General features: G+C 42.6%; 1 protein-coding gene across 2 annotated transcripts; it reads left to right on the forward strand.

Annotated features, from left to right (window-relative positions):
- Positions 1-28: 28 nt before the first annotated feature.
- LOC309448106 (membrane cofactor protein-like) lies at positions 29-13,603 on the forward strand. Of its 2 annotated transcripts, XM_082069348.1 has the most exons (12): positions 30-262; positions 1,206-1,397; positions 1,600-1,696; positions 2,397-2,482; positions 3,330-3,536; positions 3,770-3,949; positions 4,382-4,561; positions 4,753-4,944; positions 5,276-5,302; positions 6,485-6,551; positions 8,565-8,665; positions 11,817-13,603. In XM_082069348.1, the coding sequence occupies exons 1-11, from the start codon at positions 58-60 to the stop codon at positions 8,653-8,655; spliced, it is 1,524 nt and encodes a 507-aa protein (XP_081925474.1). In that variant the 5' UTR covers positions 30-57; the 3' UTR covers positions 8,656-8,665; positions 11,817-13,603. The 2 variants fall into 2 exon arrangements, with proteins under 2 accessions (XP_081925475.1, XP_081925474.1); XM_082069349.1 differs by lacking the exon at positions 8,565-8,665 and having other exon boundaries at positions 29-262.
- The last annotated feature ends 839 nt before the right edge of the window (positions 13,604-14,442 follow it).

Consider the following 14,442-nt stretch of genomic DNA (forward strand, 5'->3'; position numbering starts at 1 on the left):
TAAGGGCGGGAAGAAGCCGCCATGTAACGGCCGCCCCGGGGGCGGGAAGGCCCCGCCATGGCGGCAGCCGCGCTGCGGGGCGGACGGACCGCGCATGCGCCCGGGCCCCGCGCTGCGTCTCCGCTGCCGCTGAAGCGAACGGGGAGCGGAACGGAGCGGGACGGAGCGGCGGGTTCTGCCGGGCTCATGGGGTCGCCGCCCGCCCGCGCCTCGGGCCTCCTGCTGGCGCTGCTGCTGTGGATCGGCGGAGCGTGGGCCCAGGGTGAGGAACGGGCGCTCGCTCCCGCCCGCCATGGCGGGGGTGAGGCCGCGGGGGAGCTCCCCGGGCCCGGAGACCCACCGGAGCTGGTTCTCCCCCTTCCCCAGCACCCAGGGTGCTGCTGGGGCCCTTCCGGGGCCTGCTCGGAGAGCGGCGGGAGGGAGAAGGAAATGGGTTTAAGCGCTGGTGGAAACGATGAGCTTTCCAGGCGGGTTCTGTGCGATTTGGGGGCGAAACGGTGGGATATTAGATTGTGTTACAAAAATGGGTGTGCTGGTGGGTGCTGGTGTGACCCCTGAGTTTGGGGTTGAAATTTCTTCCATGGTTCATTTCTAAAGAATAATATAAACTGATTAGAAAGGAAATCAGGAAGTGTCTCGAAGATGCGATGGTCTCTGTTCTAAGTCCTGCAAAGACTGGGCGGATCTGACATTTCTGTCTGGGTTGCAAGATCTCCAATGTGTTTGAGTTTTCAGTTTTCAGCATTAACAATTCACCGTCACCTGGAAACGTCCCCGGGTCTGCAGGTTGTGTGGCTGGTTTTAAACTTTCCTTTATGATCTTAGGAAAGGAGATGAACTGCAAGCTAAATAGGCATTTTACTGCGGGCACAGTGAATTAAGTCGTGTTTAACTACAAGAATAAGAGACAAAAAGAGCTGGGAGGAAATGCATTGTCTGGGTAGAGTGCTAAAGAACTTGAGAACACAATAAGTAACCTGTACTAGAGTTAGACATTGAATGCAGTTGAAATATAAATGAAAAAATGGAAGTATAATTAAATATAAAGACAGCTGTGGCTTTTAAGAATGTAATCTCTTTTGATTTACCAATGAGTCCTTAAAACCTCCTGAATTAGCCTGGATTCTGTGCCATGATGCCTCAACGTGTATCTGCTCTCGGTGAGAATATTGTGCGTTGCTTTTTCCATCCTCTTACTCTGATAGACGGGTGTTTGCCTCCGGATAGGCTGCAATATGCCGAGCCCGAGGAGAATTCCAGCAAAATGCAGAGCTTTCCCATTGGAACGAAGGTGTTGTACGTCTGTCGGCCGGGGTATATGAAAATCCCCGGGAAATCAGCAACTCGAACATGTGAGGAAGGCTTTCAGTGGTCACCCATAGAGCAGTTCTGTACAGGTAACGTGTGCATGGGCTCTTTTACTTTTCCCCGTTGTTATTAAACCATTTTAGTTGTTTTTCAAGTGAGAATTAGTATTCTGTAATATTTTAAAGCTTGAAAAACGTTAATGACTGTAAGGGCAATATATGCCAAAAACCTAGGCTTTGTATATAACTGCAAATATGTAGATTTTTTTTTTTTCTTTCCCCCTCCCCCTAGAAAGAAAATGTAACCATCCGGGAGAATTAGCACATGGTTTTATTAAAGTGACAGATCTTACATTTGGTTCAAAAGCTACTTTTTCTTGTCAAAAAGGGTAAGTATTTTGGTGAAGTGAATGAATCCTCTCTTATTTTTTTCAGTTTAGACCAGATTTGAACAAGCCCAAATTCTCTTACGCAGGTTCCATTCCAGTTCTGGCTTGAAATGTCTCCCAAATTCTACCTGGAGCAAATGACATTACAGTTATTTTCTATTTGATTCCCTGGTTTTACTTGCTGTTTGCATCAACCAAAGCTTAAGCTCTTTAGTGAGATTCCATGGAGTGAAAACTGAAGTGGTACCTCTGTTGATTTCTTTGAATGCTCCAGCGGCAGAGGGCATAAATTTATATATTCATCACCCTTCATTATTATATTGAATAATCACCCATCTGTCTTGTGTATAGTAAATTACATCAAAAGCACTAACCTCTGGTAAGGTTTTTTTCTTCCCTTTTCTTTTATCAGCTTCTTTTTTCTAGTATTAGTAACTTTAGGGCTTTATTATTAGAGGGAACACATCTTAAAATGACGAGACATCTATGAGTTCCTCTAGTGACATCTCATTTGCTTCTCTTTCATTTTCATAGTTGAGACTGTTAGCAACATGAAAAAAATTAAGATTCTTATTACAACAAAACCTCAGTATGTCCTGTCCCCATAATCACAGAATAGAATTGTATAAAGAAAGTTTCTCTGTTGGAGAATTGAGAGGTGTCTTAAGTTTCACCTCTTTAAAAATTTTTATCTCTCTAGGTTCAGATTACGTGGAAATGCTGAAATTTCCTGTGTAATTAAGAATAAAGGTGTTGACTGGACTAGTGATCCTCCTTTCTGTGAACGTAAGTAAATTACTATTGTGTTTAAGCCGATATTCGGATGGTGGTGGTTCACTTAAAACCAGCTGTGCAGTAAACTTTCCAGTATAGGAAATAGCAGCGTAGGGGAAAGGGACCTGGGGGTCCTGGGGACAGCAGGGTGACCATGAGCCAGCACTGGGCCCTTGTGGCCAGGAAGCCAATGGGACCTGGGGTGGGTTAGAAGGGGGTGGTCAGTAGGTCAGAGAGGTTCTCCTGCCCCTCTGCTCTGCCCTGGGGAGACCACACCTGGAATCTTGTGTCCAGTTGTGGCCCCTCAGTTCCAGCAGGACAGGGAACTGCTGGAGAGAGTCCAGCGCAGCCACCAAGATGCTGAAGGGAGTGGAGCATCTCCCGTGTGAGGAAAGGCTGAGGGAGCTGGGGCTCTGGAGCTGGACAAGAGGAGATAAAAACCCGCCTGGACACCTTCCTGTGTAACCTCATCTGGGTGTTCCTGCTCCATGCGGGGATTGCACTGGATGAGCTTTCAAGGTCCCTTCCAGTCCCTGACATTCTGGGATTCTGTGATGGTAAAATAGGACTGATTTTAATTTTAGTTTTTTGGAACTAATGAGGATGTGCCTGAGGAACAACCACAGAAAAATATCAGTTATTGTGGTACTTAAATTAGTTGAAGTCAACCTGTTCTTAAAATTGAGACTGCCTATAATAAGGGACCATTGGTGAGTATTGGTGATAACTGAAGCTTGTCTTAGAAATAGCTACGTGTCAGATTTTAAATGAAATGACTTGCAAATCAAGGCTCGTTATTTCTGAGATGAACAGGGTGACAGCAAAAATCTGTCGACTGATTTGTGTGATTGATTTCTAGGAATTCCTTGCGAACCGCCTCCCAGAATAGCCAATGGGCACTACACCGAAGCACAGAGCTACGCGTACCAAAGCACAGTCACCTACACGTGTGACGAGGTCCCGAAAGGCGCAGATCCCTTCTCTCTTATCGGCCCAGCTACTATTTACTGCACGTTTGATACGGACCTGAATGGAGTTTGGAGTGAACCACCTCCAGAATGTAGAGGTTGTTGGGATTTTTTTTATATGCTGCTTTATTATAGCCTGTGTGACTCCAAAAATTCAAGATCTGTCCCTTTATTGGAAGGGGGTGGAATGGACTCGCCTATAGAAACGAAGAAACAGATCCTCTATTACTAAATTTGGGATAGTTCCAGTGGAGATGACATCGGCTGCATAATGGATATTAATCGATAATGACACAGGATATGACTAAAATTTAAATTTTACCTATTTCAGTGGTCAAATGTGATAACCCGAAAGTTGAAAATGGGAGAAAACAGGCTGGATTTAGATCTTCCTATAGCTATGGGGACTCAGTCGTGTTTGAGTGCGATCCGGGCTATTTCATGATCGGACCAGAAGTGATTACCTGTCAAGAAGATAACACCTGGTCTCAAAAACCAACTTGTGAAAAAAGTAAGCCTTTAAATAAGAATCCACCTTCTCTTGTATGTCGAGAATGTTTTAAGTTGTCTTTGGGCTAGAAGGAATGTTGTAGAGCACAGTGAATGTTTTACATGCCCAAGAATTGAGAACCACTTCTGCAGAGAGCGTGTTTGGCTGTTCCATTATGAATGAGTCTGATAAGGCACCTGGAAATTAATCTAGAGCTTACAAAATTAATTAACCAACAAATATGTATTTCTTAGCTACCACATCATAAGATCGTATTACCTTAATGAGTACCCACAGTGATGTTTCTTTTAAAGGAAACATTTATACTTAAAATTGTGGTAAACTATTCAGATATGCTTATCTATTCTTCTTATACAAAGGCAATGAATTATGAAATATTTAAAGTTTAATATCGCTGCACTTACTTTTAAATTCCTGCCTTGTTTACTGAAGGTGTGTGTGGTGCCCCAGCGCTCACACATGGAGTGGTGATTCCACTGAAATCTGGATACGGAGCAGGAGAGTCCGTTCAGATCCGGTGCAACGCTGACTGTACGTTTCGTGACGGCACCAAAGAGATGGCGGTGACTTGCCAAGGAGAGAATATGTGGAGTTCTTTGCAAGACTGTGAATGTGAGTAAAACTCAGAATTGATAAAATCAAGGGCAGAGCGACAAGTTCCAAAGGTCTTAAGAGTTTGACTGAGCTTCTGATATTGACACAAATGTAGGGACTTTTTGATGGCAGTTTCTTAAATCTGCTTCATGAACCAGTTTTGTTCTTGGACTTTATTTCCTTTTCTTTTTTCCCCTCTCTCTTTCCAGGTGGCCCTAAAAGTTCTGGTTTCACTCCAGTAATAAATCATGGTAGAGTAATTGATGGACAAAAACCTTCATATTCTGAGGGGGATTTTGTTACGATTGAGTGTTATGCAGGCTACACGTTACATGGTGAAGCTCGTATTCAGTATACTGGAGAAAACCGATGGGTTCCTGGAGTGCCAACTTGCCAGTTAAGTAAGTATGAACTGCAAGAATTTCCACTACAATGAAAATACATGTAACAAGCTTTACCTCTTGGGGATATACTTTTGTATTCAGGAGAAATCACTTCATGCATATATCCTTCTTTCTGTTGACATAAGAAAAACAGGTTTTTGGTAAAGTCCATTTAAAAATAGGAATATTTTAAGTTTAATAAGTGTTATGGTAGAAACTGTCCTGCTGCATGGACTGTGTTGGCAGAAGTCCTTGATAGATTTGAAATAAATGTGTGAATATTTTTGTAATAATGTTCAAATGAAAAGCACGTGCTTTCCTCTGTGACACTAATTCCCTCTGGTTCTAGGTGCGTATATCACAGCCATCATCTGTGGTAAGTATCTTGTAAAACCTCAACAAGACACGATGTAGATTTTATTTTTTATGTCGATTTGATATTCTGTTCATCACCCATGACTGCAGTAATATAACATGATTTTGGAGTTTTGGTGATTTGAAAATGCTTGTCTGCTTCTAAAGAGGCATAGTTCAAGAAAAGTTAAGTAGTCTTAGCAATTATCAATTAATTTCATGTCAAATGTTTCATGTCAGATGGTTAAACAGGGAACTGCTGGGTATGCTCAAGTGGAAGAAGAGAGTTTATAGATCATGGAAGGAGGGGCTGGCCACTTGGGAAGAATATAAGGCTGTTGTCAGAGGGTGTAGGGAGGCAACTAGGAAAGCTAAGGCCTCCTTAGAATTCAACCTGGTGAGAGGGGTCAAGGACAACAGGAAGAGCTTTTTCCAATACGTGGCAGATAAAACTAACACCAGAGGCAATGTAGGCCACTGATGAACGAGGTGGGTGCCCTGGTGACAGAAGATACAGAGAAGGCAGAGTTACCGAATGCCTTCTTTGTCTCTGTCTACTCTGCCGGAGGCTGTCCTGAGGAGCCCCGTACCGCTGAGGCCCCAGAGGAAGGCAGGACAGTGGAGGAGTTTGCCTGGATTGATGAGGACTGGGTTAGGGAGCAGTTAGGCAATCTGGACATCCATAAATCCATGGGTCTGGATGGGATGCACCTGTGGGTGCTGAAGGAGCTGGCTGAGGTCATTGCTGGACCACTCTCCATCATCTTTGCCAAGTCTTGGGAAACGGGAGAGGTGCCTGAGGACTGGAGGAAAGCAAATGTCACTCCAGTCTTCAAAAAGGGCAAGAAGGAGGACCCGGGGAACTCTAGACCGGTCAGCCTCACCTCCGTCCCTGGGAAACTGATGGAACGACTTCTCCTTGGTGCCATCTCAAGGCATATCAGGGAGAAGAGGGTCATTAGGGTCAGTCAACATGGCTTCACCAAGGGGAAGTCGTGCTTGACCAACCTCATTGACTTTTATGAGGATGTAACAAGATGGATGGATGATGGCAGAGCGGTGGATGTGATCTACCTTGACTTGAGTGAGGCATTTGACACAGTCTCCCACAGCATCCTTATAGCTAAGGGGGCTTTTTTTTTCTTTGTGAGCTCGAGATGATCTTTATGACTCTAAGACTTTTCTTTTTTAATTCCTCCTAAAGTGATTGTGGCCGTTGTGGTGTTCCTGGCAGCCTTCTGGGTCTATAAGAGACACTGCTCACAAAATGGGTGAGTCAGCCTACTTTATTATTATTGTATTATTATTATTATTATTGCAAATTTCTAAATGACTAAGCAGAAGCAGCGCTAACGCATATGCAAATTTCTTGAGCTTTATCTGCCCTTTCTTTTTCAAATGCTGATGATTACACTGAGTTTATCACAGCAGCTGATGGGATGCCAAAGTGCCTAACAGCATATTTCGCTTTGTTTTTGTATCTGCTCTTCAGATAAGCTGCTAATTAACACTTGCACTAATTTCAAGGAAGGAAAAACCCTGTTCTTAGGCTTGTATTTACCTTAGGTACACTTACTGAGGAAATTACTGTTCGCATCTGCTCTAAAACATGTCAGTTTACCTCTTAAAACCAGTGGGAGTATTGGTACCCTGTTTCCCTGAAAATAAGACCTACCCCAGAAATAAAACCTACCCCCAAAATAAGCCTTAGTGTGATTTTTCACGATTTCTGAGGATGCTCAAAATATAATCCCTACTCCAAAACTGAGCCCTAGTTACAGTTCCTAAAAAAATGTCAATTTAAATAGCGTCCCGGCAGCTAAACATGTAAAAAAGTAAGCATTTTCTGGAGCAAAAATTGTATAAGACCCTGTCTTATTTTCAGGGAAACAGGGTGGGTGTGGAGTTGTGTTATTTTATTGCTGAAATACCCTCTGACCTCGCTGGTTCTCTCCGGCTTTAAGCGCCGGAGGGGTTTAGTGAGGTGAACTAAGGAGCTTCCTCTGACATACCAATGGTAGTGGAGGGTTAACCAGAGAACCGCTGTGGTTTGTGGTTTTGACCAGGAGCAGCTTGAACAAAATCATATGGGCTTAGTTACAAGGGAAACACAAAGACAAATTTGGCCTAAACTGGTGCTCCTGTGCTGTTTGAAAAAGCAAATATGAATTTTTGTGAATGTAGCGTTGCCACTGGCATGTTTAATGTGTGGATCCCCTTCAGTTTTTTTCTCCTGGAGCAGCAATGATTGATGTGCTGATGTTAAAGACTTGCAAAACCAACTGTAAAATCTATAATACATGTAATAGCAGTAGCGTTCTGTTTTTAGTGAGACATATAGGGCCCTTTGAACTTTATCTTCAAAACAACTGATTGCTATGGAGGGGTGGCAGGAGATTTAAATGCCTCTTTGTGCATCGCTTCTTGCAGAAGCGTCTTATTTTATCTTCTTGAAAAAAAGCCTGTTTTGGTGGAGAAATAGTTTGTAACATGCAAAATACTGGGAATTCAGAGCAAATTAGGTGGTATGCATAGGGTATTATGATAAGCATCTCATCAAAACTGTCTTAAATTCCAGCAGATTTTGTTAAAAGGCATCTGGGGTACGTGAAGCAAAGGAAGGGACGCTTTAAATAAAGTAAACCAGGGGAAATATTCCTGCAGTTCATATTTGTAATGAGGTGCACCCAGTAATACTTGAGAGAGCCCTGAAGCTTCTGTCCAGTGAGGTTTTAGTTATATTATCTTCCACATAGCAGGACAGTATCATCACAATGAGCCCTGTGTAGTTTAGGAATTTAGTACTTTTGAGCAGCTGATTTTCATCCATCGTTTGGACAACTTGCAATCTGGATGGTCAAAATAAGAGTACGTGGGAGTTCATAGTGTTAGGGCAGCATTTTCTGCCTTCGTTTGTGGAAAGGCTTCTCAGGGCAGGGAAAGAACGTTATATACCTGAAAATGTTACAACGTGAATAGTCTTATTGCGCCCAATGCTTTCCTTAAGCTTCCTCGCTGTGAACATCTGGCTATGCAGCTTCTTTCTTCTCTGAAAACGCTGATCTAATTTCCTTTTATTAAGACCTAGATCTCCCCATTCAGTTTTCTGAATTCCTGATGTAGCTGAGCCTTTGTGAACTGTTGTGCTTTCCGTGCCTCGGATATGCTGGCTTGTTGTCTGCAAATTAGAGCAGAAGTCTTTTCTTGCCCTCTCTTTCTTCTGTGTTAAATCTGCCAGTTTTATAGGACATTCAATTAGACCTTTTTCCCCTTCTGCTGTTTAGCTCGTATACAGTTGATGAGAGTTGCAAGGAAGCGTGTATTTTAAAAACTAATGTACCAGCTGAGATGGAAGAAACTGCACAAATGAATTAATCTTAAAAAGGTATACACTTTCCACTTAATTTGGACTTTTGCAGTGTAGCTTAAGTATCTTTCTTTAATTATGGTTTACTTAGAATTCCAGAAGTGTGGCATTGAGCTCGCTGTGAAGCTCAGGTTCCTATAGGAAAGACTGTAATTAATTCCTTCATTTTGGGCGGATAGGATGTATTACATAAATAATTATCATTCATTGTCATAAATTATATCTTCCCGTGATTGTTTATGACGTATTGTAGGTTTGGATTGTCTTTAAAAAGCATGTTTTTATGCAAGACAGAAGCTCTATATATGCTTAGTAGAATGTTTGCACCTCCTTCAGTGATGTGAAATGGATTACAGGGGTGTGTTACTGTTACACAGAATTACAGAATCCCAGAATGTCAGGGACTGGAAGGGACCTTGAAAGCTCATCCAGTGCAATCCCCCCATGGAGCAGGAACACCCAGATGAGGTTACACAGGAAGGTGTCCAGGCGGGTTTTTATCTCCTCTTGTCCAGCTCCAGAGCCCCAGCTCCCTCAGCCTTTCCTCACACGGGAGATGCTCCACTCCCTTCAGCATCTTGGTGGCTGCGCTGGACTCTCTCCAGCAGTTCCCTGTCCTTCTGGAGCTGAGGGGCCACAACTGGACACAATATTCCAGATGCGGTCTCTCCAGGGCAGAGCAGAGGGGCAGGAGAACCTCTCTGACCTACTGACCACCCCCTTCTAACCCCCCCCAGGTACCATTGGCTTCCTGGCCACAAGGGCCCAGTGCTGGCTCATGGTCACCCTGCTGTCCCCAGGACCCCCAGGTCCCTTTCCCCTACACTGCTCTCCAACAGGTCATTCCCCAATTTATACTGGAACCTGGGGTTGTTCCTGCCCAAATACAAGACTCCACACTTGCCCTTGTTATATTTCATTAAATTTTTCCCCGCCCAACTCTCCAGCCTGTCCAGGTCTCTGATGGCAGCACAGCTTCCAGTGTCAGCCACTCCTCCCAGCTTGGTGTCATCAGCAAACTTGCTGACAGTCACTCTGTTCCCTCATCCAAATCATTGATGAATATATTGAATAATACCAGCCCCAGCACTGCCCCCTGAGGCTCTGCACTGGATACAGGCCTCAACTGGACTCTGCCCCATTGACCACGACTCTCTGGCTTCTTCTCTTCAGCCAGTTCGCAGTCACCTCACTCCCCGCTCATCCAGCCCGCACTCCCTCAGTTTAGCTGTGAGGATGCTGTGGGAGACTGTGTCAAATGCCTCACTCAAGTCAAGGTAGATCACATCCAACACTCTGCCATCATCCATCCATCTTGTTATGTCCTCATAAAAGTCAATGAGGTTGGTCAAGCATGACTTCCCCTTGGTGAAGCCATGTTGACTGTCCCTAATGACCCTCTTCTCCCTGATATGCCTTGAGATGGCACCAAGGAGAAGTCGTTCCATCAGTTTCCCAGGGATGGAGGTGAGGCTGACTGGTCTAGAGTTCTCCGGGTCCTCCTTCTTGCCCTTCTTGAAGACTGGAGTGATATTTGCTTTCCTCCAGTCCTCAGGCACCTTTGCCGTTTCCCAAGACTTGGCAAGACTTGGTTGTTAGCTAATAGTGTAATTCCCTATAATTAGAAGACTGTTGAAGCTGGAAACCACCTTTGCCGTGTTACATGGACACTAGAATTAGAAAGGTAACGTGCATCCCTTGAGAGAAAACCAGATTACACCTCTCAGAATTACTGATTCAGCTGTATTTTCAGCTTTCTAGAAGAAAAATAAAGAAATGAAGGTGCAAACAAGGTGTTCCTTTTAAAACCTTTTTAGAAAAAGGAGATTTTCTCAAATGTGCAGGTTTTTAGCCCTAAAAAGGGTAAAAATATAGTAGCTTGTTTGGAACTGATTCCTGTTCTGTATTTTTAAACTAGTGCTGAGTCCAGCAGTCAAATGCATTTGGTCATAGTTAAAGTTTCTCCCGCACTTGTGTAAGGTCAGATTAGCTCTTTCAAACACCTGCCTCTTCAAACCTGGTTACAACAGGACAGATTTAAGATGGAGCAGCTTAGTTGGGCTGTTCCTTGTCAGTATTTTGTCGTTACTACCTTAACAATCAGAATTTGAACTACAAATACTTTCATAAACGAGTCTCTTCATTCCTGTCGCTTTTCTCCATTGCACGAATTCTGAGGTGGTGATGGCTGAAATGTTCCATCTCTTGTTGTAACTTAACGCAAAGGTCTTTTCAAACGCATAGTCTTGATTTTATTTACTTTTAAAGAACAAGTCACTTCAGTATTTTTGATAAGCTTGAGATGGCGCATATGAAAATTAAGCTTGGCTTTTCTTCCAAAATAATGTAAGGATTAAGGAATATCCTCTTTACCTCTGAAGTAAGACGTTTCGAACTGATACAGGATTAGTTTTCTGGGTTAGTTGGGCTTATTTTTGGAGAGAGAAAAATGAATCGAGGTAGAATAGACCAGAGTTCTTATGTCCAGTCTTACCTTTTGCACATAACAGCAATAAGAGAAATTAATGGGCTGGTATGTGGACACGCTATTAAGCCAGGAGGTTTTTATATGGTATCTAGAGCTCCTTAGAGATGTAGAGTAATAATGCAGCAGTTTGGCATGGGATTTTTCTGTAAAGAAAAACAGGAGTTACTCAAGAACTTGAAACACATATATATGGATGTACTTCTGGATTTTAATCCTAATATGTCTCAGTATTGTAAATCTGCTGTTAGCAGGCTACAGAATGAAAATCCTCACAAACTAAATTCAGCTTCTGGTTATAAAATATTTACTAAACAACACACTGTATTTAAAATAAATTATATGGGTGCTCCTGACGTAGCGTCCAAATCTGTGAGGACTCCTGCAACTGTTCTGGTTTTGGTTTTTGATGGTCCTGAGGCACGATCCGTTCTGCACTTGGAATGATCCATGTGAATCAAATGCTCTTCTGCTCCGTGGGTCGTTCTGAACAGTCCGCTAGGGGAAATGAAGCAAAAAATCTCCTTAGTCTAGTGGTTGCTTAGCAGAAAGAGGACAAATAATGACTTAGTTTCGTGATTTTACCCGTTGATTTAACAATAAAACTCAGGATGTGCTTTCAGAAGAAATGTGGAAACTATTTAAATGTGAAATCTCTGATTTGACTTGTTTTTTTGTTTGTAGGAAACGTGACAACACTCCATTTACTGCCGAATATAGGAGCTGTAAAGCATGAATGAACTTTTTGGGGGTGGGAGGGAGTTTGCAGTTGAATATACCCATCAGAAATGGAAAACAATTGCACTTGCATTGAGCTTCTATCAATGAATATCTTGTACCATGTCTTATACTACTGATTAACTGTAGTAGGAGGTCATTAATAGGGTCAAAAGAGTGTGTGTATATATCTAAATACCTGCTTGTTGTTATGGGCCGCTCATACGGTCTTTTCTGTGGATGTGAAATGGTCTTCAAGGCCCATTATTGTGGTGTGAAGGAGCGTCTGTGTTGGGAGCGCTGGGGAATCCTGTCCCTGTTGTACCAGCTGCTGCTTTCCGTGCTACCTCTTTTCTTACGGAAAACTGCCCAATATTAGTTCTGCTCGCTAAAATCTCAACGTGCTTCTCGTTCTTTTTTTGCGGTTGAGGCCGTATAAATGATTATGTTGTCTCTTGCCTTCTGAAATGCTTTATTCTGAATTTCCTCAAGAGATCGGTGCCATTTAAGGCTCTGTCTTTTTGAAACAGTTCAGATCTTATACCCTCTACCTCTTTGTGTGCCAAAGTTGGTTTCTGTATGTCTAATTAATTAAAATGTGCCTTTAAATCAGGGGTTTATAGCTTTTCCATTTTCTTTAAGAAGGCAAAAAGAAGCCATATATATTTCTGGCTCTTTGGTATAGTCTCAGAAAGATTTGTTGGGATGGGAAATGGAAGGTTTCTGTAGCAAAAATGTCTCCTACCAGGGTACCTAATGAAAGGAGGGATCAGTGGGAACCATCTCCCATCAGGAGCACAGTCTGTACTTCTTCAGCCTTGAATTTTGGAGATGATTTTGTTGCTTTTCAGGATAGAAAGGGCGCTGTATGGATCCAGCTTCCTTGCTTTTTTTTTCACTTGAAATCATCTATTCCACCTAAAGCATTTTGAATCTCCGTATATAGACTATACGATGCTGAATGTGGCTCTGTGATGCCGTCACAGATGCAGAAACAGAAGCCTTTCCCTGTTGGATTCCCTTCTCTTTTTATGTCAAAGGAAAACCAAACCAGTTTAGTTGTGGGGCTGCTGGAAGTGCTGGTAGATGTGGTTGGTCTCTCAGGTGGCTCTTTGTTCCATTAAATGTTTTAATCAAACTCCCATCACGGCATTTGCCATGAATTAAGACTCAGACTTGCATTATAGCTGTTCCTTTAAACCCATGCTTGCTATTCCCTATTAAAACCAAACGTTTAATTAGGACAGGCTTTGGGAATCTCTGTGTTTGCCACCAACATCCAGGCACCTTCTAAGAACCAGTTTTCCCAGAAAAAAAACCCAAATTGCCTCATTTCAGCAGCATTTAAACTGTTCTCGCTTGGCCGTGGTAGGTGGGCGCTGCTATCGGGAACGGGTTGTTTGAATAACATCGCAATATTTGGGGCTTTATAGTGGTTTTGGGGACGATCCTGGCAGTTGTATTGTTATAGGCTCTGGTTGTTAAAAGGGGGTTTTGGCTACATGGAATGTTCATTGCTCAGCTGTGATACCTAATTTGATAATTGTAAAACCTATGATAAAATATTGGAAATGGAGCGTCGCGGTCATTATTTAGCTTATTTATGGCATCTATCAATGTTTTAAAATACACTGAAATGCACTTAAAGTGAAATGACTGTAAAAAATGGCCTTATTTTTACACGTTTTTTTTTCCAGATGTAAAGACTGGTAATGTCTTGTACTGTTACAAATAAAATGTTAAATTATTTAGCAGTAAGCGTTTGTCTTTCATTCGTCATGTGGTACGCAGCTATTTCCCTATTATTCTTAAGGTGGTTTTTCAGCGTTAGGTGGTAACTGTTGCGACTGTAGTTTGCAGCGAGCGCCCTGAATTACTTAACGGTAGCGTGGAAAATGTGTTTTAATTTGCTTTTGGTTTTCTTCTGCAAGTGCAGAGAATTTGCCAGAACCTCCAAAACCTCCTGAAAACGTTGGTAAAAATGTGATGGAGCGGAGGGAGATCATTGTGTGGCTGTTCTGATGTGACACTAAGTCTGGAGCAAACCCCAGCGTTTCCTGCACTACTGTCCAGTGTGCGACAGGTGTAATCCTCAGGGAATATACCTTAAGTATTTTAAGTAAAATGTTAAATAGAATGCGATTATTTTTAATTTTATGTACTTAAATTTCCTTTGCCAAGCACTGTGTGGAGTCAGCTGCCTTATAGAATGAAGTTTTCAGTGGGTGGAATAGAAAAAGCTAATATGCTGTCTTTTGATTTGTGGTTGTGATGCTCCAAATCAGCGTGGATTGCAAATGATGGCAATGTGGGGATGACACAGCCTTACAATCTGCAGTTTGGGGATTGTAGTGAGCATTGATGGGATGGGCAAGACTTAAGCGCTACAAATACCCAATACAAACGATAAAAATACTCGATCTTAAGGGCTTCTTCCAACCAAATCGATTGTATGATTCTATCAATTAATTTGCCCTAATTGTACTGAATTCTGTGTCTTTTTTTCTAAAGCTCAGTCCCACGTTAATGATTTCATTTGAGAGTGAGAATTGAGTCGTGAACACATGAACTTGGAGCTGAGAAAAAGGCTGGA

Source organism: Streptopelia decaocto (genome assembly GCF_964273445.1).
Source record: "Streptopelia decaocto genome assembly, chromosome: 19".
NCBI classification, from domain to species: domain Eukaryota; kingdom Metazoa; phylum Chordata; class Aves; order Columbiformes; family Columbidae; genus Streptopelia; species Streptopelia decaocto.

Coding starts and splice junctions, on each gene's coding strand:
- LOC309448106 (XM_082069348.1), top strand. CDS start 58: ATGGCGGCAGCCGCGCTGCGGGGCGGACGGACCGCGCATGCGCCCGGG. Junction 3,950..4,381: donor AAAACCAACTTGTGAAAAAA/GTAAGCCTTTAA, acceptor TGTTTACTGAAG/GTGTGTGTGGTGCCCCAGCG. Junction 5,303..6,484: donor TATCACAGCCATCATCTGTG/GTAAGTATCTTG, acceptor TTCCTCCTAAAG/TGATTGTGGCCGTTGTGGTG.